A 24758-nucleotide genomic window follows, 5' to 3' on the forward strand; every position below is an offset into this window, starting at 1 on the left:
AGCTTCCCCCCCCCCTTTTATATCCACAGTATAATAGAGAGACTGGAAAAATAAAGAGCAGAGAGAGAGGAAGACATGCAAAAGTTCTCAAGTTGGAATGGAAGTGCAGGGGACGTCATTCAGTCAGATATCGATGCTCCTCTATACTCTATAGCTACGCTGTCAGCCCAGCATTCTTCAATACATCACCAAGTACTGATCCAAACCTCATCTGTGGAGCCCTTTGTCCCCATAATTGGTGCCCAGTACATTGTGTTGGGTGAAATTGAACATCATGAAGGTAATGCCCAGGTTCAGTTCATTACTTGTGATGTTAAGTTGTAAATGATGGAGGTAGAATGACATGGTTAACTAATAGGACACATGTCTACCAGAATCTGAAATACTTTATTTACTTCATTTCCGTGACAACCGAAGATTAAACACTGAACAATTTTTGCAAGATATGACACTGTTGGTTGCACCTTTTGATGGATGTGCACTATTCAACTTTAATTAATTTTTAGGGCAACTAACATACAGAAATATGGATTTTACTCTGGCATACAGTATGTTGCTGCGACAACCTAGCATCCCCAATACCTCTTCTGAATTTGTTTCCCTTCATTTGGCAACAGGGCGTGGTGTGATGCTCCGTGCTCGTGTGCTGAACTGCGTTGACGGTGTGAACCTAGCCCTTCTACAAAAGGCCATCGAAGAGCAGAGGCGCTTCTTTAAAGATAAAAGAGAGTAAAACGGCTGATGACGCTACTTGACCAGGATGTGTAAAGCTTTTCGAGACTTTAGTGGTTCTAAACCCACTAAAAAACACACAGTGGTGTGTAATTATATCAACCCCTTTATGTTATTTCAAAAGTACAGTTAGTCTCTCAAGCCAGACAATCTTTTTCACAATCTTCGAATGCTACAGAGTCTGTAATTCCACCTCATAAAAGTTGAGAACAGGAAGATGTCATCTGCTCTTCAAATCATGACAAAGGGACATCCTCTTTATTTGCTTGCTACTTCTTTCCAGAGCTTCGGAAACAGAAGCGAGAGCCATTTTTCAAGAGCCGCAACTAAAAGTACATGGGTATCACATCTGTGTGAACTGAGCGGTGCAACTATACATTTATTGTTATAGTTACTGTTATTCTACTGTATTGTATGTAGTGTACTGTGCGGTGGTCCCCGGAACATCCAGACCCCCAGGAACGCACCCAGGGTGCCGGGCTGGTTCCGGCAAGCCGCCCGCGTCCGAAATGGTTGAGAAATGACAGTTACCATGTAGGGGTCCCCAAGGGGTCCGTGTGGGGGTCCCTGGAACATCCAGAGCCCCAGGAACGGCCCAAGGCTCATACTGTAGTGTACTCTGTGCCACTTTACTCCGTGCTGTACTGTACTGGCCACTTTGGGTGTTGCAGCTTTCTGTGCTCGGACATACAGAGACAGACATACGGACAGACATAGCTCCGTAATGGAGTGGAGGCACTGCTCAAAAATGACATTTTCAGTCTACAATATACCACAAAATCCAATATTTTTCAATGGCTCTGCAGAGTCTGCATGGATGTGAGAGGCTAAATTTGTGCTCATCATGAATTACAGGTTTTACAATCATAAAAATCACACCTGTGTGAAGTGAAGGGCGCTCTTATCATCGTACATCATCCATTCATTGTCAATGGCAATTTCATTTTACTTTGTGTAAAAATAAATTGCCATTGACCCCCGCCCCGGGATAGGGCGGGGGTCAAGTGTATGAAATGGGCCCTAAGAACAATTACTAGGTATATTTGAAACATGGGAGCTGTTTGTATGCTGTCTCCCAAAACAATACTAAGTGCTATTGAGAGAGAGAGAGACTGAAATAAAGTTTGTGGGAGGTGTGGGAAAGATAACAGTAATGAAGACTGCAAGCCAAGTGTATTCATTGTAGAGGAGTCTGAGGAGAGCATCATGCAGGCTCAGCCCAGTGCCCTAGGTCAGGACAATAAGGAAACCAAGGTACACAGCCTAGGATAAGAACAGAATGGAGAATGTCATATGCAGAATCTGTAAAGAAAGTGGGGCCGAACGAAGGGAGCTGGAGGAAAGGGGAATGTGCGCAAAACTTTATGGACAAGACAAGATTCCTAGCTTTCATAGTGATGGCAATGAGATAAAAAGGAAGTCAGAGATAATCAAGCAGAGAAGCAGCAAAAATATTTGTTAATATTGAGGATGTCACTGGGGAAGATTTGGATAGTTTGCTGAGGGAGGAATTCATGGTGACTATAGGGATGGGTTCACTGGGTGGACAAGTTACTAAACGAGTATGTTATGGTGAACTGTAGGCCCGTGTAGGGCACATGAATTACTGGATTGTTGCTGGAGGGAAAGAAGACAACTAGAATCTAAACTAGAAACCAGTAGGTGGCGGTAATGGACATGTTTTCCAACCGCCAATAAACCCAAATAAAAGAAGAAGAAGGCGGGTCAGGCAGGCTTTTCCTTAGAGGGCTTTTCAAACAAAACAAACAAACATGGAAGATGAGCCTGGAGAACATGAAGGAGAACATGAATACGTCCTCGGCGCCAGGCCGTACATCAGGGGTATTCAATTAGATTAGGCCGGGGGCCACAACTGTAGAATGATTGTGTGTGGGGGGCCGCACTGTGTGCGCGCGAAGCACGGAAATTTGTGGGTTCTCAAAATGCTTTTTGTGCTCAAACACGAAGATTTATGTATATTTCCGCACAGTAATGAGCAGGGTAATATGTCTATACAGGTATATGCCACCTTAGAATAGATGTAGGCCTAGACCTATTTGACAGTGCATAAACAGCATTGCTTTGACATTAACGACCATCAGCTGGACGGGGACACACACACACACACACACACACACACACACACACACACACACACACAAACATTACATAGAGCAGTGATTCCAAAGTGGGGTCCCCCAGGGTCCTTGAGGCAGTTCCAGGGGGTCCCCAGGGAAATGGTTTGGAATCAAATGGACCCTTATGGGTCTGTAACTCTGAGAGTGTACAAATGGAACCAAATGGACCCTAACAGGGTTTATTATTGTGAGAATGATGGCTTCCATTTTCGCAACTTTTCAGGACTAGAAAGCCTGCAGTTTCTATTAGCTTGGATTCTCCATTGATGTCACTGTTGGGTGGGTTTCTGAACTGCCCACAGCCCTCCTATGTGACACAGACAGAGTAGAAAAAAACGTGTCATTTTATCATGATTATTAGTGAGGACCTATTATATGAAGATAGGTTGAAAAGTGGTCCTTTAATGATTACTGTCATTATGGTAATCTCACATTTAATATCGCACACACCATACCTGTAACTCTTATTAGCCCTATTATTATTCTCAAAAAAAAAAAAAAGAAAAAAGTTTTTTTTTTTTTTTTTTTTTTTTTTTCAAAATTCTTCCAGGGGCCACAAGGAGGCGCTCCGCGGGCCACATGTGGCCCGCGGGCCGCCAATTGAATATCCCTGCCGTACATGTTCGAGCCTCTTGCTCTGCCCCGACCCCTTGCGCTTGCTGCACAGAACGACGGTGGCGAAGCTGAAGCTGCAGCAGCAGGCGCAGCAGTGGGGGACTACTCGCCACCGCCTTCACCATCGACAGCGTCCAGCGCAGAGTCGAACTCTGACGAGGAGGAGTATGAAGACGCAGAGTCGGACGGAGAAGAAGCAGAGCATCATGAATACGTCCTCGGCGCCAGGCCGTACATGTTCGAGCCTCTCGCACTGCCCCCTGCAGACAACGACGGTGGCGGAGATGAAGCTGCAGCAGCAGCGGCGCTACTTCACCCACCACGGCCTAGCTGGTATTGTAATATTCCATAATAATATTATGTATTATTTAGTATATCAGCATTGCATTGAGTAGAATATAAATACCCTGGGTAACCATGGCAACCATTACCACGCCCATGCCCTACTGTGATACACCACCAAGATACCCATGTACCTGTCTAAATACTTCCTTAATGTAAACGAAGTCCACACCCACAACACCAGAGGGAGTGCAACAAACCATGTACAACCCAGATTCGGCACAAACAAGGGACTAAATTCTTTTCGCTCCTATGCGACCAAAATGTGGAACGCCCTACCAACAGTCATTAAGACATGTGAATCCCTTGGCTCCTTCAAAACTGCTCTCAAAGGGCACCTACGGATGGCTGCAATTCGAAACTGGCCTCTGTAAAAGCTGAATTTGTATCTGGATTGTACTATGTTTTTGTATGGACGTGGTGTTGGGTGCCTGCACATATGCACACATGGCATCAACGCATGGTGTTGTGTGCAGGCGCCCTACACTCTGTCTTTGTACTATGGATTGTACTATGTTTTTGTATGGACGTGGTGTTGGGTGCCTGCACATATGCACACATGGCATCAACGCATGGTGTTGTGTGCAGGCGCCCTACACTCTGTCTTTCGTTTTCTTTTCTTTTATCCCCCTGTTCCCCTCACTGTATATATATATTTTTTCCCTTTTCGCTTCCTATATGATGAATTCCTGTTCTGTTCTTTAACTACATAGAAGTGTCTATTTGTTTGTCTCTAAATGTTTTGATGAATTGAACAATGTGGACCCTGTTGTAAACAAGTGTAAGGCTTAATTGGGTCGTCCACTCACAGTTAACAGTCTTTGTATTGAGTTTGTGCTTGAAATGTACTGTAATTCTGCAAACTGTTAATAAAGATTTCAATCAATCAATCAATGTGAGTCATCATCAATTAATAATATAAGAAATGGCTCTTACAGATCCGTTAGTGGGATTGACACCTGTAACACTCGTCTACACAGCTCAGTGAGTAGAGGAGTATTCATTCACACAAATGATTGCTTCTGCTTATCTGCTTATCATTCAGGTGTACCTGTGGCCACTGCCAGGACATGGATGATCCCAAACAGAGGCTGTGCTGTAAGGACGTTGACAAGGTTAGTAGTATTACAGCAGGATGACTGTCAGTCTGTCGACAGCATACATATACATTCTGTTGATACAATTCATTGTTTAGACTGGTTTGTGTCCCTAACAAACCCACAACTACACCATAATGTCCCCTCCTATACAGTCCATCCATTTTGCGTGAATGTACAGATAAAGATGGGAAATAATACTATTGCCAAGCTAAAATCAACCCAGAACGATGTAAAATGGGATATGTGCTGAACAGTCAGCATCGTTGCACATTATTTATTTCTCTCTCTTATGCAGGTTATGGAAATATGTGCAGAGGCAGAGCCAGAGCCTACGTGCATAACGCTACACCCTGGCTTTGGTGGAGTGTGCCTCAGCCCATGGGTTCAGCAGGCACAGTTGGCACAGTTGCCCGACATGGGGGAGCACTTTTACAATTTACCATACGAGGAGTGAGTATAAAAAGTATTATGTTGTCAATTTCCTCTTAATAGTCAAACCATTTAACTTTTATGACGTAATCAAAATGCAATGTTCTGTCCAAATTCAAGATCTCCATTATTGTCTTGTATTGCTTATTTGCTTTTATTCACTATGTGCATTTTTGTATTTCATTTTAATGTCATTGATTCTGTTTAGACGTTACCGGCAAATCGCATACCGGTCCTTCATGACATGGTGTTGGGGTTACGCGGAAAGAAATGTCGTCATCCCATCTTGTGCGGTCAACAAAATTAGAGCTGCCTACCGATCTCTAGCGGAAACAGGCAACGGGCTGCCTCCACTGGAAATGCCATGATTATATTGGGGGGAGAGAAACCAGTTATCTTTTACCCCCTTTTCTCCCCAATTGAGTTATTCCTAATTCCCCCCACACACAGTTCTGTGTTGTCACTGCTGTTGTATCCTATATTGTTTTATATACGTTTTATATATGTACAGATTGTACACAAATAAATAACGACAGAAAACCTGCTTTATGTTTCATTTAAGATATTTAATTCAATGTAACACATTACTGCATGTTCCTGGTTGGGTTTTGTCATCTACACCAGTTTTAATTCCATAAAACACCAATACGATATTGTCACTATCCATAGAGGTATTTGGTGAAATATATTTATAGAAATATTTTATTTTACTGTCATGTCACCTCGTGGCCCACCTATCATGGGATTATATGACACCTTTTCAACAATCATTAACATCAAAAAGTTGGTAGGTACTAACTAGGTAATAAACATTGCTGATCGTATGCATCATGGATTATGTTTACATATCCCCTACCAATAAGTGACAATGGACCTCTGGCTTCAAACCCACACAGTCTTCCAGACTGCCACTAAACCATGCAGATGATTGCACAGATGTGCTACACACACATATTGAAATTCCTGTACTTAGCAGTAGCAGTTACCACACAATGCACAACCAAGTCAAGTTTATTCATATAGCACATTTCACACAAGTGAGGACTCGCAATGTGCTTCAATGAAATACAATACATGTATGAAAATACAAAAATCGATTATACAAAAATGATTAATTACATGTTAATATACGAAAATGAGTTATTTAAAATAAAAATAACTACATGTTTCAGAATCTAGCATTCACACTACCACAACATCTGCCAAGTGTCCTGAGTGCACACCGGGAACCATAGTGTGAATCTGCCCTAAAAGCACCATAACCTGATTTAGAGTTTATCCATTTTATAGTGAGGAGACCTTTGTCAGATGATCTAAGCCTTACCAGACATTAAACCTACTAGTCCAGTAGAGTAGAGTATAGAGTCTATACTCTACTCTACTGGACTAGTAGGTATTTAAAAGGACTTGAAAGTCCTTCAAGCCTCAATCACCACTCTGATATAACCAGCCCTTGTCATTTCTTTCTGGACTTTCAAAGCAGTTTTAGATGCAGTACCACAATGTCCTGAGTTGGTGGGGGTGCTGATATGCAGATTATTTAATATTTGAGTCATTATAATACTGATGCTAGATAAAAACCAGGCTTGTTTCCATTCCATGCCAGCTTGGAAAATCAACAATGGTGGACATTGTAAACAAAGTGGAAATGTACATTTGGAACTGAAGACTGAAGAAAAGGAGGAATTATACAAAGTAGTGTGACATTGATGACATCACGATGAGACCAAAATCAGTTGAGCTGTTCCTGAGAGCAATTTCCATTAAAGCACCTGTATGATATGAAAGCCTGATTGTTCAAAATTGGTTATTTGTGGGGATAGAAAACGCATATGGGAGCCCCAAAAACACAAAAGAAATGGAAAAAGTTGAATTTTATGTTTTATTTTATAGGTCCTTTAATACAACAAGATCACCATGCTTCTTGATGTGACATGTGAGCTTGTAGTTCTGAACATTTTTAACACATTTGATTATTATTATTACACAAATATTCTCTTATGGAGGTCCCTGGCCACATTCATTTGGGGGTCCTTATTTGAGAACGACTGTTTTGGCTCAATGTATTTTGGATAAGCCCCTTGCAGCCCTTGCTTTCAAGGGGGTCCTCAAAAACGAGATATTGATGGTGAGACGAGATAAGAGCAGGAGGAGGGGGTGTCTGTGTTCCACGGCTCATGATGATGACATCACATCATACAGTGATGTCTATGGTCTGATACAGGAAAATAGAGAGAGCAGAGCAGTCATTATTTGTTCTTGTACAGAGAATCAAATATTAGTTCATATTGAGACTGACTGTAGCAAAAATGGCCAAAGTGTGCCTGTTGGTGTTGGTGTCATGAACATGAACCCTGCCCAAAGGTTGAGAAACACTGTCGTACTGTACCTGGTTGTGCCCATTAGTGTCCATGCTGGAGCGGTCTGCATGTTTCCTGCACAGACCTGGAAGTGACGTCAGACAGAGGCGATGAGGCTTCTGAGCTGCATGGGAAAGAAGAGAGACGTGGGTCGTCAAACCACTGTAACATAACATATAATAATAGCTGATATACAGTATCGTTGCAGGGTTCGGGTTCAATTTGCTAGGGGGGGATGGGGAGAAACCTATGCCTCTGCTTTTAATATCACCCTCCCGCTCTGGGCATTCATTAAAAATGTGTATCACCGGTGGGGATATGTTTTATCCCTGCTTCTTTTCAGAATTAATTAAATGCTGTTCCTTTTGGGAAATGTAGACTGTCTGATATGTTTGATATTTATGTTTGATAATAATAGAAACAATTTAATTAAAAATAAATGTTAACCACATTAACTCTAGCGATCCCTATTTTGGCCACATTTGCTCAAACTTCTTCTATAAACATCTTCCCATATATTGAAAACAATTGACTATTGTTTATTTTCTTTATTTTTTGTCAGGTGAAACCTGACTAGTGAATGCTCATGAAATGTAGAAGACCTAGGCCCAATCCCAATCCGCTCCCTTGCTGACTCAATGAGCCCTCACTGATTTAGTCTGTGAGGGCTTGAGGGATGTCCTGAAATTGGTAAGTCAGTGAGGGCTCAGATCAGCCCTTTGCCAAAGTCAGCATCGATGCTGACTTTGGCTGACTTTGGTAAAGAAATTACCGACAGTTCATAGCGTTACCAGGGGAATGAGGGGGATCCTCCGAATGTCAATCATTTAACCCATTTTGGGCGGGAACCCCTTTTGGTGTTTTAAACATGTTATAATTTAGCTATTGAAAAATAGCAGTTCATAGCACGCCACCGAGTGGCGCGCTACGAGCTTGTATACAGTAGGTCTGCTATCTTTGAAAAATCGTGAAAATATTTATTTCAGAAAACTGGATGATTTAGAAGATCAGCTTAAATACTAAAATAGACATGATAGACATGTATAAATAGGCCAAGCATGTAGGCACTGGCATGTAAGTCAATGAGGGTTCAGGGCTCATGACGCTGCTGTCATGTATTGGTTACTCAGGTCACATGACCAGGAAACAGGTAACAGGAAGCAGGTAACAGAAATCTTTAGAGACACCCAATGTTATGTTATGGTTGAGAGGAGCGTTCGTTACTAAATAAAGAAACCAGCGCTACTTTCACCTGACAAATATCACTATGTGATCATTTCTTGTTTTTTATGGATCGGACAACAAGAAGACAGAGCTTACTTTGTAGCTGCATTCATGGCACCATTAGCTGTGAAAAAGGTAGATGGTACAGAAATAAGAATTTCAATTTAAATGTAAATTTACTAAATTTTATCACACATTGTCACGAACTGGCACACAGTCACACAAAAACATGTAAAGATGTAAAGTAACTAAGTACATACTTTTCTGTACTTTTACTTCTATACTCCACTACAACACAGAGGCATTTGATAACTATTTGATAACTTGAGTTACTAGTTACTTTTACTTTGTAGATCTTTATTATGATAACAAAATGTGCATTAACCACATTTCAGCCAAAGCTTGTAGATCTGCTATTTTCAAAAGATTTGTAGGCCTATACCTTAATACATTTGAAAACTTGTGAAATGGGACATTCTGCGTAATGAATATGTTGTACTTTTAATACTACATTGCAGTAACGACACTTTTACTTAGCCTAAATAAAAACAAAAGGAAAAAAAAGCGTGAGTAATTTTACTACCACTGAACAAAACATACCTTTCTTGTGGTCAAACATCCTCATCACAAAGGCAACGGCCACTGCTAGAGTCAACAGCAGGAAGCAGCAGAAGGCTATAGCGAAGACCTCTATGGGTGTCATGGTACCCACTGTATGAGACAATGCACAGCTTGGTGAACGCTGTGTGCCCGCTTTGAAAGAAAAGAAAATTACAAAAATTAATAATCTGTCATCAATCTCTCTCAACAATGTATGACGTCAGAAATGTAAACATTTTGTGCCCGAGTTGTAATCAATATTTCTCTGCATTAACAGAGAAATATGACATAGATTAGATTAGATGTCTTTATTATCCACAAGGGAAAATTGTTTTGCTAAAGGTCAATGCATACATTGCATGCATAACTAATGTCAGATTAGCTTGACATTTAGCTTCACAAGCTAGAAGTGTGTTAACCATGTTGGAACAGACCTACTAAACCTAGAAATCTACCAATCTGGCCATTCTTTCTCAATTTTCATTTACTTGTCAATTTTAACGCTATACTATGAGACTAATTAACAAACGAAATAAATTGTTGGATTTGCTTGAAATGGGAGACTTATTTATTTATTTATCTTTAATCACAGAAGACCCTATACAATAAATGGCAATTGAAATGCAGCAGGTGAACAGGGATAATATAATATAATATAATATATAATATAAAATGGGCATTCGTCATTGCCCCATTGCCCCAAGCTTAGTTAGTCAAGGGTAAGTCTGCCTGCTGGCAGGGTGATTTCTTCATCACAATTATTCACAAAGACAACGAGGAAAATAGAAAAATAATCTACGATAATGTGAGGGAGTTGGCTCAGAACTGGCGTGCCTCACCTTTCCTGGTACTGAATGCAGCCATTCTGTGAACTTGTGTCTTCCATCTACCAAACCATCACCCGAGTTTTGTCCTTGTCACAGTGCCAGTGGGACATTTGCTATACCGATTGATGAAGTATAATGTATAATATATTCCCTGGGGAAGATATGGCAGCTAGAGCGCAAGCTTATCGTGTGTGTGTTTACATTTCAGACAGACAGTTAAAACTTTATAGTTGAATGGAAAACCTAGCCAAAGGCTCTCATCGGAAACCATAGCGCTGCCCATCTCACCAGTCACGTTGATGAGCACTGGCTCGCTTTCCACCCAGGGGGAAGAGTTGTCGTAGCTGTCTCTCGCCCTGCAGCGATAATACCCAGAGTTCTCTGTGCCCCAATGAAGGAGGATGAGTGTTCGGCCATGGTCATGGAAGGTGTAGTGAGGTGTGGAGGGTGGGTGGAGACGAGGGAGTGTGTTGTGGGTCTCGGTGGGAAGAAGAGAATTGTTCAAGAGCCACGAGAAGGACGGGAAGGTTCCTCTGCTCAGGTGACAGTGCAGAATGATGGTAGACATTTCTGAATCAGCTCTGTAGAGTTGCTCCACCTCCACCTTAGCATGGCCACTCACTGGGGCTGGAGGATGGAAGGAAGAGACTGAGAGACAGAGAGAGATGACACACAGACACCCTATTGCGCACATGTTTGTCTATTCAGTGTTTTTCTTCTATAGTGTGCAGACTTTACATGTTTTTATTCTAGTGTGCCAATTGCAGACTTCACTAAGTGTTTTTATCATTGCTATTGGAGCATTTTCTAGTGTGCATAAAATTTGTGAGCATCCATAGCTGAATGGTTAGAGAGCCTCCTATAGGGAAGCCAAAGATCCAAGTTTGATTACAGACTTCAGTAATGTGTCGAAGTGTCTCTGAGCAAGACATTTAACCCCTAACTGCTCCCTGAGCACTACAACTAACAGCTGCTCACTGCTCCTACAGTAGTTATAGGATGGTTAAAATGCAGACAAATTTCACAAATTTCAAAAACACTATAATGTCTATAGTGTTTTTTGGTCCAGCACCTATTATTCGTCATTTGGATAATACATGCATGTTTCTACATTATCTTTGTTAGAACACACACACATTCGTACCGACTTCCAAAGTGAGAGTTTTGCTCATTGACTGCTGCACCTCACTCTTCAACCTGCACTGGGCCGTGCCAAAGTCTCTTCCGGGTACCATAGCAACAGGGAACGAGGCAACCAGGGGCCCAGTTGCTTCAACGGAGCCCTCTTCTCTGTTGTCCAGCAAAAACTGAAAGGTCACAGGGGGGCTCCCCTTCGAAGACCAGCAGGTAATGTTACCATGGTAATCGAAACCCTCCTTGGAGATAGAGAAAGCGATCCTGGGTGTCGAGAAGTACACTAGGGAAGGGAGGAAGGGGGAGGTGAAGGAAGATGTAAAAGCAGGGATGAATGGAGGAGAGGAAGTAGAGGGGGAGAGGGAGAAAGATGGAGCGAGGGACAGATAAATAGAGAGGTAGCTAGATCATTAGTTCCATTCTCAGTACTATCCTATACTTCCTTACTATAAGCTTATTCTCCACATTCATAGAGGCCTTTGCTGTGTTATTTACACTGCACCAAATAGTTAGTCTCTGTTCACTGTGCTTTCTATTAATAATATAGAAGTTATTAGTACCAGTATTACCTTTTGCCATTTTCACACATACTACTATACTGCTCAAGTGTTCTTGAATTATGCTCAACTACAATTCTCACTTTAGTATTTCATGTGACCCCACCCTGCTTGCAGTAAAACAAGGTATCTTCCTGGTGTACCTGTGCCATGTCAGCACGTGCTATAAGGTCATGTGGTTCAAAATTATCCTATACAAATGTCATCAAGACAAAGGTGCCCTATGCAAAGGCAAACAGTAACTTTTGTGCTTTAAAGATCATACGTCATGATAAAGAAGGTACACAGTAAAAATCCTGTTCATTTAACTCTGAGTGTACAGAATATTTGTTTAAATGTGTACACTCTCAGAGTTACAAATGTATACATTAACACTGAGGATGTTACTGTGTAGATTTCACATCAACAAAAAAAGTTACTCTATGTCAATTTGTCATCCTTTACCTTTGACTATCACTTGGACCACATCACTACTGGAGAATCTACTGGCACCCCCCACCATAGTCAGTGTTTTTGCCATGCAAGAATAATTCCCAGCATGCCTTTGGGTCACCCTCTCCACCAGAAGCTTGTTTCCTGCTGGACGGAGCCAAAGTGGGGTTGATGATGTCAGCTCCTGCCTGTTGTAGAACCAGGTGTATGACAGGTGGGATCCCCTGGTGACATCACAGCTGAGGAGGAGCCGTGACCCCTCAAACAGGATGGGCGGCGAAGGGTCAGAGATGACTCTGGTTCCTGAGACGGGAGCTGAAAAAGGGGAGTTTCTTAGACTAAATAACTAATAACAACTGACTTACTGTCCAATGAAATGTTAGAATATTTGTGTAAATAGGATGAGGATGGAGACCACTGTATAATGCAAAATAATTGTTTGAATGACTCCAAACAGCAATTTCTTGGCTTAAAATCTTACAGACTACTCAGAAACGTGTCTTGCTCAGTCTGCCTGAGGATGAATTGTTTGTTCTTTTGCCAAAACAAAAGTTGTAAAAACAAAACAAAAAACATGTGCTGTTTGAAGGTGTCAAAACTAAAGGCTCATGGAGAGTAACTCCCACACAATCGATCCAATCAAGCCTGAGTGAGTGGCAGCTTGTCCATTGGCCACGCACAGGTGTTGGAGGCTATATAAGTAGACCTGTCCTATACTCATTCCCTCATGCTCATATCCTCAGCCAACCTATGGCCTCCTCACTTTCCACCTCCTATAACACTATAACCACCATTCTCTTCTTTTCTGCTTGTGTGCGTCTACAGTTGACCCTGCCAACGTAAGTCCCAAAAGACACTTTGATGTATACGCTTTGGCTTTGCTGTGGACCATCAACTGTTTGTTCATTGCCATCATCACCCATCATGGACTCACTGCACTGCTGCTTTGTGTCGAATGTTTGCTCCTGTTTATTTGTGTATTACAAGATGACCGGCAGTTATTTATTTTCCTTTGGTTTATTGGAGCTAGAATGTGGACTAATTAGTTAGCGTTTAATTTTGGCCAGCTTAAAAAACTGTGCATATGTTTGAAATATAATGTTTATATGTACAGAATGTATATATATTCGATATATATGTGTGTATTATATTTATGCATATGTATTTCACTCATTCTTGAGATGAGGGACAAAAGTGGAAAAAACATGTCCCACACATAAGAGCCTTATTTTATGTAAAAAATAAATTAATTCATAAAAATAAAAGCACTTGCAAAGTTAAGTGTAATACAGTTGTGTATTATTATGCCCTTAATTTCATTATAATTGTTTTCATATTCCATCTGAATTAGTTAAAAGCAGGCCCTGTACCCAAAAAGGCCTGTATTTAGCCTGTCCCCAGCAAGTGGCCACAATTTCAAACTGCCAAAAAAGTGTCTAATACTGTCACAATCACATAAATATACATACTAAATTAAAGTAGATTGTCAACAACATAGCAAATAATATACACAGTTAATTTTAATTTATATTTTCTATTAAATATCTCATATCAAATGTTCGTCCCACGTCTCCGTCAACTCCGTCAGGTTTTTTTTTAAAGTCTTAAATTAATCAGAAAATATTGTCGACAGATTTAGCCTGAAGACTCCTTTTCCAAGTCCCATTTATATTTGTTGCAACAGTGGAGTACCTGGTCTGACAAGCATTCAATTGTTTGATATTTTAAACAAACAATGTTGATAACAATGTGGTCACAGCTTTTACATGTCAACTCCGTCAGGACATTATTATGATCTTTGTTAAGAATTCCAAAATAATGTTTATTATTTTAGTTTACCCCACCCCCTTAGATAGCAATTCTAGTAGTCATAGCACGTCATAGTACATATGTGTAGCATAGATGTATAGCTTATATGTATAGTTTCATTATAGATATTCCACTGTTACTTTCTTAGCTACGCATGTTTCATGATAAATGTCTTTATGTGATGTATTCCCATGCTTTTGTTCTTGCTTAATGTAAGTCGCTCTGGATTAAGAGCGTCTGCTAAATGCCTAAATTGTAAATTGTAAATTGTAGTTTAGGGGTTAGGTTTAGCTAACAAAATTAAGCAAAAACAAAATGGCTACATTGTACTAAAGAGGGTTAAGATGAAAACAAATGCCATTTTGTCAACTCCGTCAGACGTCAACTCCGTCAGATTTTGTGTCTGACGGAGTTGACGTGTATCTGACGGAGTTGACAAAAGTGTTCCTAAAACAATAAAATTATTGTTTTTGAATAATGGGCAGTATTCTAATTTGGCACACAGTTAGAGCATGCCTTAAGGAACATTTTTGGCTATGGGGCCATCACAGATTTGTCTCGTGGTGACCATGGCAGCCATATTACAAAAGAGCCGCCACCTGATGTTATTTTACAATAACTCAAGTTCTACACCACCTAGGATCTTGATTCTGGTGACTAAGACCTCATTTTCAAGGATGAGGGATACAGTGGTACAATTTAGACTTTCCCTGTGACCATGGCAGCCATTTTTCAAAATGGCCGCCACCTGCTGTTATTTTACAATAACTCAAGTTCTACACCACCTAGGATCTTGATTTTGGCGACTAATCATACATTTTAAAAGATGAGAAATACAGTGGTACTATTTAGATTTGTCCTGTGACCATGGCAGCCATTGTTTTTCAAAATGACCACCAACCTGCTGTTATTTTACCAATAACTCAAGTTTTAGACCACCAAGGATCTTGATTCTGGCGACTAATCATTACATTTTCAAGGATGAACTTTCTCTGGGAGAGGTAAGGGCTTATTTCAGGTGCAGGTTGAGTTTCTACTGACAGGACATTAAAAGAAGGTGGGCTTTCTGGCCTTTGACTTGCCCCTTTCAGGTACAGATGCACAGTTTGACTTCACTGGCCACTGCAGGGAACTGTGGGGGAGAAACTTTGGTCTCTTGACACCCCGATTAGGTTCAGGGTTTTTTTTGGTGTAGACTTGCCTTTCATGACATCTTTGCTGCAGCAGTTGATCTCCTTACTGCCAGTGGTGGCACACTCTGGGTCTCTGGGGCATTGTATCTTGGTGGCCTCCTGCCAGTGTTTCTCCATCCTTCTCCTGAGCTCTGTGTTCTGGGGCTCTGTTATAGTCAACTTACATTGTCTTGGCTGGAGATTGCTTTCCTGCAGGGTCCAGCCCAGTCTTTGTGCAGATGGCTGCTGGCCCACCTGGAGGCCCCAACCTCACTTCTTCGGTTGGTGTGATTAGGTGGGGTGGTCTTCCCCAATCAGGATGAGGGGTTTGACCCTTTCAAACGGCAGTCTGGCCAAGTGTCTGTATTTAGTTGTGAGTTTAGATACAGGATACGATTGCTCACCCAGCCCCAGGTGACGAGGATGAGGTGAAGGCTCCTTTGATTTGGTAACATTGCTTTGGTTGACATGCTGGGGACACAGAGAAAGACACTGATGCCTTCAGTGTCTGCACATCCTGCCTGATGGTCCTGAAGCCAAATCTTCTGTCTTCAGTCTTTCCCTCACTGTTCACTGCTCACTGTTCACCTCACCGAATTTAGCCCAAGGAGTTTGACCCCTAGTTTGGCCATAGACCCCCTAGTTTGGCCATAGCCACTTGCCCAAATGTGCCGACATGTGCTGACCTCATCACATCTGTGATGATGGCTATGGCCGTTTTTAGCCAACGTAGTGTTTTTTGTGCAAAACTAATGCTTGGAATGGATCCAGAATCATGAAAAGCCCCTAGTTTGACATGCCACATGCTACTTAAAGCATAATGAAATTTAGAACATTTAGCCTTATATTGGTTGTTGATGGTACCCAACTTTCAGCAGCTGTCAAACATGCCCCTAGGGTGGTCAAATAGAAACCAATTTGGGATATGTTAGTAGACACCTTTACAAACATTGGTGAAGAAAATTCTTGGTAAGAAATGTATTCACAGATTTTATATTATTCTGATAATATTCCCTGAGTAAATTGGTAAAATAATAGCAGGTCCACCATTTTTGAAAATGTCTACCATCCATGGTCACAGGATAAATCTAAATAGTACAACTGTATTCCTCACCCTTGAAAATGTATGATTAGTCACCAGAATCAAGATCCTAGGTGGTGTAGAACTTGAGTTATTGGGAAATAACAGAAAGTTGGCGGCCATTTTGAAAAATGGCTGCCATGTTCACAGGGCAAATCTAAATAGTACCACTGTATTCCTCATCCTTGAAAATGTGGGATTAGTCACCAGAATCAAGATCCTAGGTGGTCTAGAACCTAAATCAGTTAAACTTGTCAACTCCGTCAGATGTTCGTCAACTCCGTCAGACGTTCGTCCCGTGATGTTTTTGTTAATTTCCAAAGAAATAGAAAATTTGCTGTCAAATCTTTTGTGCTTATGTATTGAAACACCAACTGAAATGATACGTAATGATGATTTTTTTTTTTTTTTTACATGGTTTTCATGTTATAATATTGAAAATAAAGGTTGAAATGACGGTTTTGAGAAATTGGATATTTCATAATAGTGTGATATTGGAACAAAATAATATTAAAAGATTTGTATTACTTAACTTGATTACTGAAAGCCATTATAAGATAACTGAGGACTTTATATTATTGTTGAAATGATAAAATTCAATTAAAAGGGATTTTAGTGTGTCTGACGGAGTTGACATGAATCAGGTATTAAGTGCATAAATGTCCCATTTTAGAAAGAAATGTTATGCGAAAAACCTGTTCCTTCTCAAGATTGGTAGTTGAGACCTGTGTCTACAAATACATCTATTTGATTTGAATGTATCTTAAAAAAAAAAAAAATCCAGTTTGAAAAAGGTTTTGTCCCTTATCTCAAGAATGGGTGATTTGATATATACCGGTGTATATATACCTAAACTTGATGCTTTAACTATATCCATTCGGCCTACATTATTATTGATTTCTTATTTATATTAATTATTCCATGATATGAATATGATTTATTATTAGATTGAACAAACTGCGATTTATGATTTGTTTATTATATTAATTATTATTGACACGGATGTATGTCTTTCATGTGCAGCACACACACACAAACGGAAAACAGAATCCTCTGCCGGTGGCCTTGCCTGTTCCCCACATTGTCAGTCACAAACCTGAACTATCCTATGGACATTATTTCAGAAGGCATTAAAACTAATTATTTAGCATTGCGCTGTACATGCAGTGGTCTCTCTCCTCTTTTGTTTTTGCATTAGAAACCCTAGAACTCTTGCTATCTAGCTCCTATATATTACTCACTTACTACCATCAGTCTGATGCTGTTGCTCACTGCTGTGCCCCGCTTTGTCATCGCATTGCAGTGGTATGACCCATCCGTCCCCATGGCAACCTTCAAGTAGAATGTTGCCATTTGGTCACTTTGGAGACCATTCATTGTAGCGACCAGGTGATCCGTGTCCTTCACCAGCTGGTAGGTGATTGGTGTAGAGGAGTCATGTGACATACATTGGAATGCCACTTTCGAGCCCAGGTAGGCCATCTCTGGGCCAGTCAGCACTGTGTGTGGAGAAGGCGATCCACCTGCTAACAGAGAGTAGACACAGTAGCCTACAGGAAGAATGACCTAAGCTGCTTAGAGAACTCAAGAGTGATATTTATCCTCAGCCATTGGGGAAAAGGACAGTTTATTTTATCTTTAATGATGACAGAGGAAACCATGCAAACATACCAACAGATTCCCAAGCAGCTACTCCTCCTACAGAGAACTATATGTGCATGCCCCTTCATAAAGTGCTATTGTTCCTTTTATGCTCCAACCCAAGAACAAAGTCAAAATTGTTTTTTGTAGAAGATGCTGTGATAACTGGATGGATAGGAGTCATTGAGTTTTGTTAAAATGTATAATTTGTTTTCAACTGTCTGGAGGCTAGACAAAATGTTCACTTTTACAAAACTTCCACTGTTTGTGGAGCATAACAATGTTATGGACAGACTAATGAGGTCACACAATGTATCAACATACAGTATGCAATGCCATCACAATACATATACAGTACAGTACAGTGTAGTAAAATATAGTATTCGACTATTAGTGTTGATGGATATTTTGTTTTGGTGAGTAAAGCGATCATGTTTTCCATGTTTCATCATCATACTCCCGTCCAAAAGGGGCCGCTGTAACTCACTGTTTGATAACCTCTGAACTCACTTCACATTCCTCATGTGAAGTGACACGTCAACTTAGTGGTCCTCCCCAGCCATAGGGGTCGCCAATATTCCATTTTATTAGCCTATGAACCCAAGACGAATCGTTTCCTAGGTCCGAAATATTGTTTTGTTTCATGTCGTATATAATGTATCCCGGACTTCGGTCCGGGGGAGACTTTTCAAGATGCTGTTTCTGTAAATCCATTCCTCTCCCCGGAAAATATCAATGGCGAATATATCCCTTTGAAAAGCATTCGCTGACTGGCTGTGTCTCTCTCTGTTCATTGTGTTACGTCATTCTTCTTGTAAGTAATTATACTCTTTTCCTCAAGTATTGCCTTTACCCTAAAGTATTTATCTGTAAAAGGTTCATTTATATAAGATTATAGTTTATCAGTTCAACCTCATTACATTAAATATAAAGTTTAAATATCCAATGGTGCGTAAAGGATTTACAACCCTTTACCACATATCTATAGTAATTAGACTTCAGTACTTTTACCCGAGTATTACCGGCATCTCCTCCACTGGAGTCTAAAGATTTATTACCACCTAGTTCGGAGGCTATCTGGCTGTAAGTTGTTATTCATAACCCGGTATGCCGTATGCTTCCCATAGCAGCCTAGTCAGCCTGCTCCTCCGAACATTAACAGCCCATAAGGCTATTGGACATTAATTAATTTACAATGTCTATTTTGGGGGACAAACCCCCAAAATTTGTTATCAAGTGTAGTAACACAAAAAGAAAGATAGATTACTCAGTGGTTTGATGAACTTACTTATCTGGGGGACAAAACTTGCCAAAACTGTAAAAGAAAAAGACAAATATACATATATTTTTCTTCATATATTAGTTAAAATGTCTTCTTCAACAATCTTTTAACTCACCCAAAACTGGCAAGAGATAAAGTGCCTCTAGATTCGTCATTCCAGTGGTCTATCAATGTTGGCCATGTTTTTGTTAACTAGGTTGAGTGTGTGTGTGTGTGTGTGCATGTGCGTGCGCGCCTGTGGGTGTGTATGTACGTGTGTGCCTGCATGGACACACACACACGCACACACACTTGTGTGTAAAAGATAGGCATGTTGCACATTCTGTATGCTACAGAGAGATAACTGCATGTACTGTACGTTGCCGTAACTTGCATAACGATCTATGAAGTTCAGTTACATTTCAACTCCGCAAGGTACAAATACAACAAAAGCCACAAATGTGTATTGCTTACCACTTTTGTGAAATTAAATTATTATACAAACTTTGGATCATGAAAACGCATAATGGGGTCATTTATACATTATTCATGTCATGTTTCAGTGTTTGAGCATTATACTGTACTAGTCTGTATACTTTATATCCTTCAACGGAAAGCTGAGTAGCCTTTGATTTAGCTCTCCCCAGACAGGATGTAGCCTAAGGAGTGTTGTTAGGCGAGAGTGGTGGAAAAGGTTTAGCAATCCAAATTTACTTGAGTAAAAGTACAGAACTATTGGCATCAAAACAGTGCTTGAGTAAATGAACTAGTTAAAGTACTTTCCACCACTGGATGAGATGATGATGACGATCATGATGTTGATTTTTATATATGATTTTGATATACTGGAGATTTTCTTCACAGGAGGGCTGGGGCTTCTGGGTGCAAACTCTACTCAGAATCCTCTAGCCATCTAGCCATGGCTTATGTGTTTGACACAGGAAATTGTGTACGTTCTGTTCACTCTGGTATTTCCTATAAAGCTACTTAGGTTTTTCTTAAGAATGGGTGTGAGCTAACAGACTGATATCCATCACACATGAAACTCTGGAATGGCTGTTCCAGCACAAATAATTTACATTTTAAAACTGGTACAGTTCCCATTCAGTCTTAATGTTATTATGGGGAATATTGTACATTTTGTGTGTTTCATGTTACTGTATTCCTTATTGCTGCTGTTGTCCTGGACAGCTAGGTCTTCTTTGTGAAAAAAGGAGTTCAACACAGCTTTATGGACTCAAAAATCTGTTGTTTTGCCTTCCTGTATGGATGGGTGTTGAGAGTAGAATAAATCTCTGTTCCTTCCTTTGGTGAAATACACATTTCCATCTTGAATCTTTTTGCTGTATGGAGAGGGGTCTTCCTCTTCGGTTAAAATGGCTGTCCTACTCAGTGTCTGCATAGATCGTTTTTGGGGTCTTCCTCGGTTGTCTGAGCAGTGTGGTGACGTGTTGTTTCACCAGGAAACGCTTGTCTGAACTGGCCTGTGTAGAGAATGACGTGCATGTTTAGGAAAACGATGAGCAGTTCAAACACTTCAACCCTATGTGTAATCTTGAATGAGTCCCCCAGAGGTCTATACTATATACCAAACCCCCTCCCTTTACATCAAAATGTCTTTCCCGAAAATTAAATTAAATTAAAATTAAATTAAATAGCTCACAGCGATTAGCAATGTAACGAGTTGTGAGCTCGTAGATCAGCTTTTTTCACAGAATGTTTGCCCCATGTTGATGTTAGCACATCGTACATACAGCTGCACTGCATGCACCATACACACAAACGGATAATGTCTTACAGTACCATTACTAACATGTCCTTCAGTCGGTCTATTGTCTTCTGATTGGCTTGTGCCCTCGAGACATAGGAAGTCAGAATCACTCTGAGAAAGGAAAATAAGGAAACAAGATAATTCATGTGGGTTTTTGTCTAATTGAAACACTGACAGAGACAAAGACATGAGAGAGAGAGACAGAGAGAGAAAGTGAGGAACTGACAGTCACAGACAGAACTCACATCTCAGCCAGGATGAGTGTCATGGCGAAAGCCTCTGAGTACAGGTACCGCAGGACATTCTGGGCAGGGCGAGGTAAGCTGTCCACACAAACCCCTGTCACATTATACGCACTGGACCTTCCCCCAAATGGTCCACGACCACAAGTAGATGACAGAGAAAACCTCAGGGGGAAGAGATTAAAACGGGGAGAAATTAGACTTTTTATTGCACCTGCAATGACAATAAAGGAATTTAACTGAAACATGACATTTTCAGGACACAATATCAAGGGAACGCTATTCATTGTCTGGAGTTCTGTCAGAACATCTCACAAACCAATATTACTTCCAAACTTTTGGGCTGAGAAACACTGGCCTAGAACAAAAGGGGGACAAATGGGCTTATCATCAAAAGGTTGCTGGTTTCTGTCTATTATAAAATCAGACCTGTCTGAAGTGAGTGTTACTGTACTGTACTGTACTGTACAGTACTGTACAAGCCCTCATCTCTGGCCTGTGTGTGTGTGTGTGTGTGTGTGTGTGTGTGTGTGTGTGTGTGTGTGTGTGTGTGTGTGTGTGTGTGTGTGTGTGTGTGTGTGTGAGGCACTTGGTGGTGAACAAACGCTATAATGCTATTTCTGTGCTCGGACCCATGCAGCCAGGGACTCACATTGCTGGGCAATGGAGTGGCTGCACCACTCAAAAACAGTGTTCCACTGGGAGTGGTGGAGTGTGTGTTGTATTTCAACTTGAACGTGAATTCACATCAAGGACATTGAATACAGTTTCATGAGCAGACACAGTGGGTGAATGTTCCATCCGTTTCTTACTGGTGGAGGGCAAATCCCAGAGAGACAGCGGCCAGGGTGAGGCCCAACAGTAACATGAAGTGGAACAGGACGGAGGAACTGGAGGCTCGGAACACTTTCTGCTTTGGAACACAGCACCGCAGAACACAGAACTGTGGTGGAGCAAATGAGACACGAGCACATGGAAACAGAGGTGCGGGAACAACAAGAAAGAAAAGTAGAGAGAGATTGAAGGAGAGAGTTAGAGAATGAGTTACAAATGTATACAGAGTAGACAAAGGGGAATATCTACAGTTTATATAGAGAACATACAGAGATAGAGAGGGAGAGAGAGAGAGAGAAAGAGAGAGAGATGAAAACTATTAACATCAATCAACCAACCTTTTTCATGTAGAATGTAGCCGCCAGTTTGACTGTACCAAAAAATGGCAAGAGGGGGCAGTAGTACACACCAACCCATAAAAGTGTCTGATTCGACACCTGGTTCAGGACATTGTGGGTGATCGGGAAGTAATTTTTGCTTGCCAGCTGTCCCAGACAGGATTCAGGGTACATCTTCTGCAACATCCTATGTGAAAGAGTAATGAAAAGTAGCTTGGGACAATGAACAATGAATAAATATAAATAATAATGAGTACAGTTAGCCTTGCCCTGTAGGGACATTTATATCGCAATAGTGTAAGTTTAGGTCCTCTCCTGTCAAAACATATACTTTTTTAAAATTGATTAATAATGAATTTGATCATCTTTGTGGTCACAAATATACACACAAAATGACAACAGCCTGGAGTTTGAAACGACATTTCATTACAGAAAGATCAACGCAGATAAGATAAGGAGACTAGAGGTGGTTGATTTGTTTTTTTCAAACTTACATCCTTGGCAGATTCACAAGGAAGGTCTCGCAGAAACAGGTCAAGAAGTCAAACACTATGAATTTGTAGATCTCTTTACCAAACTGGTTCTCCGGGCACTATAGGCACACACAAAACTAAATTTATATTGCAAATTGCATATGTACAAATCTCTAAACGCTTCACACCATGAGCACTGGTTCCCAAACACTGGGCCGGGACACATTTGTGGGTCGCGGACACATTCATTCATTATTATTATTTCAAAACATTTCCAAAAAAGTGTAAAATGTAATTAAAAACTAATTCAATAATTCAATGATTTCAGTAATTCCATGAAGAAATAAAAGAAAACTCCTCAAATGTTTAATTAGTAGTGAAAATAGCCTATCTACAAGCGCACAACACGGCGCAAAATGACATGTTGTAAGCTTATAGATCTTCTATTTTCACTAGTTTGGGTCACAGGCTAAAACATTTGGGAACCATGGTGTACAGTATGCTGTATTATACAATATTCAAAAACAAAGTAAATTCCCTGCACACAAAACCTTTATATACACATTTTGGGACAAAATGTATTATGCGTGTGCATACGCACAGCGCCACACACGCATATGTAAACAGTAACAACACATGGAAATCTACCAAGAGTATATAAGAAAACCAGAACACCAGGCTTTTTTTAATTTAATATTTAGCGCCTAATCCCTGATTATCAACACTATACAGTTTTGTTTTGTTGTCATGTTTTGTTGTTCAATCCAGTTTAACTGACCTTCTGTTCTAGACAGGTGGAGAACAGGGAGAACATATAGATGCCCAGAGAAGCCAGCTTCAAGAAGATACTCCTGGAAACAAAGACATGGTGACTCGCTAACCTAATGTTTGCAATATAGCAGCATGGCCTATTGACCAGTGTTGATTTCGTCGACCAAAACTAAGACGAAAAATGTTCGTCGACTACATTTTTCCACTGACGAAAACTAAATGGAAACTAAATGAAAACTGAGCTATGATGACTAAAACTAAGACTAAATATACTGACAATCCAGTGGACAAGAGATCCAGTATAAGTCATTACATTTTCAGTCATTGGTTGCATGCTGAAAATAGCCAATCTACAAGCTCACAACGCGTGCTTGTAGATCGGCTTTTTTCAGCAAGTGTAAAAACAGTCATTACGACGGCATCAAGGCCTGACAAAATACATTTTAGTCGACTAAATCAACTGTAGATTTAGTCGACTGAAATCCTATGATATTTAGTCGACTAAAACTAGACTAACACTAAAACATTCCAGGTGACTAAAATGTGACTAAAACTAAATTAAAACTATTCAAGAGAATATGACTAAAACTAAAATCTAAATTTGCTGCCAAAACCGACACTGCTATTGACCTATACCAGAACAGGCCTCCTAGTATGCACCATCCATCCTCCTATCCTCCTGTTATCCAGAGGTCACAGGTTTGATTCCTGCCCCAGCTTCAACACACAGGTTAGTGTAAAAGTGTAAAACAGTGGGTCAAATTATTTATTTGGTACATGCTCCCTTAATTTGTAATTTCAGAAGAGGGAACAAGAATATAATATAAGGAAAGAACAAGATTCTATTGTGGCAGAGTCTCCTGACTTGAACATAT

General features: G+C 40.5%; 4 protein-coding genes across 6 annotated transcripts in view; 2 read left to right on the top strand and 2 right to left on the bottom strand.

Moving 5' to 3' along the window:
* Nucleotides 1-75: 75 nt before the first annotated feature.
* Nucleotides 76-733, top strand: LOC308312369 (CST complex subunit TEN1-like; the record flags this gene model as incomplete). The annotated part of the gene is made up of 2 exons (XM_080758974.1): nucleotides 76-280; nucleotides 618-733. The coding sequence occupies 2 exons, from the start codon at nucleotides 76-78 to the stop codon at nucleotides 731-733; spliced, it is 321 nt and encodes a 106-aa protein (XP_080615100.1).
* A 1720-nt stretch (nucleotides 734-2453) lies between these two features.
* LOC308313282 (uncharacterized protein) lies at nucleotides 2454-5873 on the top strand. Its single transcript, XM_080760322.1, has 5 exons — nucleotides 2454-2560; nucleotides 3483-3818; nucleotides 4873-4942; nucleotides 5223-5377; nucleotides 5565-5873. The coding sequence occupies exons 1-5, from the start codon at nucleotides 2505-2507 to the stop codon at nucleotides 5722-5724; spliced, it is 777 nt and encodes a 258-aa protein (XP_080616448.1). The 5' UTR covers nucleotides 2454-2504; the 3' UTR covers nucleotides 5725-5873.
* A 1387-nt stretch (nucleotides 5874-7260) lies between these two features.
* On the bottom strand, nucleotides 7261-19714 carry LOC308336685 (Fc receptor-like protein 5). Of its 3 annotated transcripts, none has more exons than XM_080794179.1 (10): nucleotides 19591-19714; nucleotides 19482-19508; nucleotides 17794-18078; nucleotides 12503-12805; nucleotides 11512-11784; nucleotides 10656-10994; nucleotides 9541-9693; nucleotides 9037-9064; nucleotides 7746-7840; nucleotides 7261-7571 (listed from the first exon to the last, which is right to left on the bottom strand). In XM_080794179.1, exons 1-9 carry the CDS (start codon nucleotides 19628-19630, stop codon nucleotides 7759-7761), a joined length of 1530 nt encoding a protein of 509 aa, XP_080650305.1. In that variant the 5' UTR covers nucleotides 19631-19714; the 3' UTR covers nucleotides 7261-7571; nucleotides 7746-7758. The 3 variants fall into 3 exon arrangements, with proteins under 3 accessions (XP_080650305.1, XP_080650304.1, XP_080650306.1); XM_080794178.1 differs by having other exon boundaries at nucleotides 17794-18102; XM_080794180.1 differs by lacking the exon at nucleotides 19591-19714 and having other exon boundaries at nucleotides 17794-18118; nucleotides 19482-19499.
* Nucleotides 19715-19748: 34 nt separating this feature from the next.
* tmc8 (transmembrane channel-like 8) overlaps nucleotides 19749-24758 on the bottom strand; it is a 10771-nt gene continuing 5761 nt past the window's right edge. The window contains exons 10-16 of the mRNA XM_080758975.1: nucleotides 23891-24034; nucleotides 23134-23231; nucleotides 22640-22826; nucleotides 22280-22410; nucleotides 21471-21632; nucleotides 21258-21336; nucleotides 19749-20938 (exon numbers count right to left, since the gene is read on the bottom strand). Coding sequence (XP_080615101.1) covers nucleotides 20840-20938; nucleotides 21258-21336; nucleotides 21471-21632; nucleotides 22280-22410; nucleotides 22640-22826; nucleotides 23134-23231; nucleotides 23891-24034 — 900 coding nt within the window. The 3' untranslated portion in view covers nucleotides 19749-20839. The remainder of the gene's footprint in view (nucleotides 20939-21257; nucleotides 21337-21470; nucleotides 21633-22279; nucleotides 22411-22639; nucleotides 22827-23133; nucleotides 23232-23890; nucleotides 24035-24758) is intronic.

This window comes from Protomyctophum bolini (assembly GCF_963924005.1).
Source record: "Protomyctophum bolini genome assembly, chromosome: 3".
NCBI classification, from domain to species: Eukaryota; Metazoa; Chordata; class Actinopteri; order Myctophiformes; family Myctophidae; genus Protomyctophum; species Protomyctophum bolini.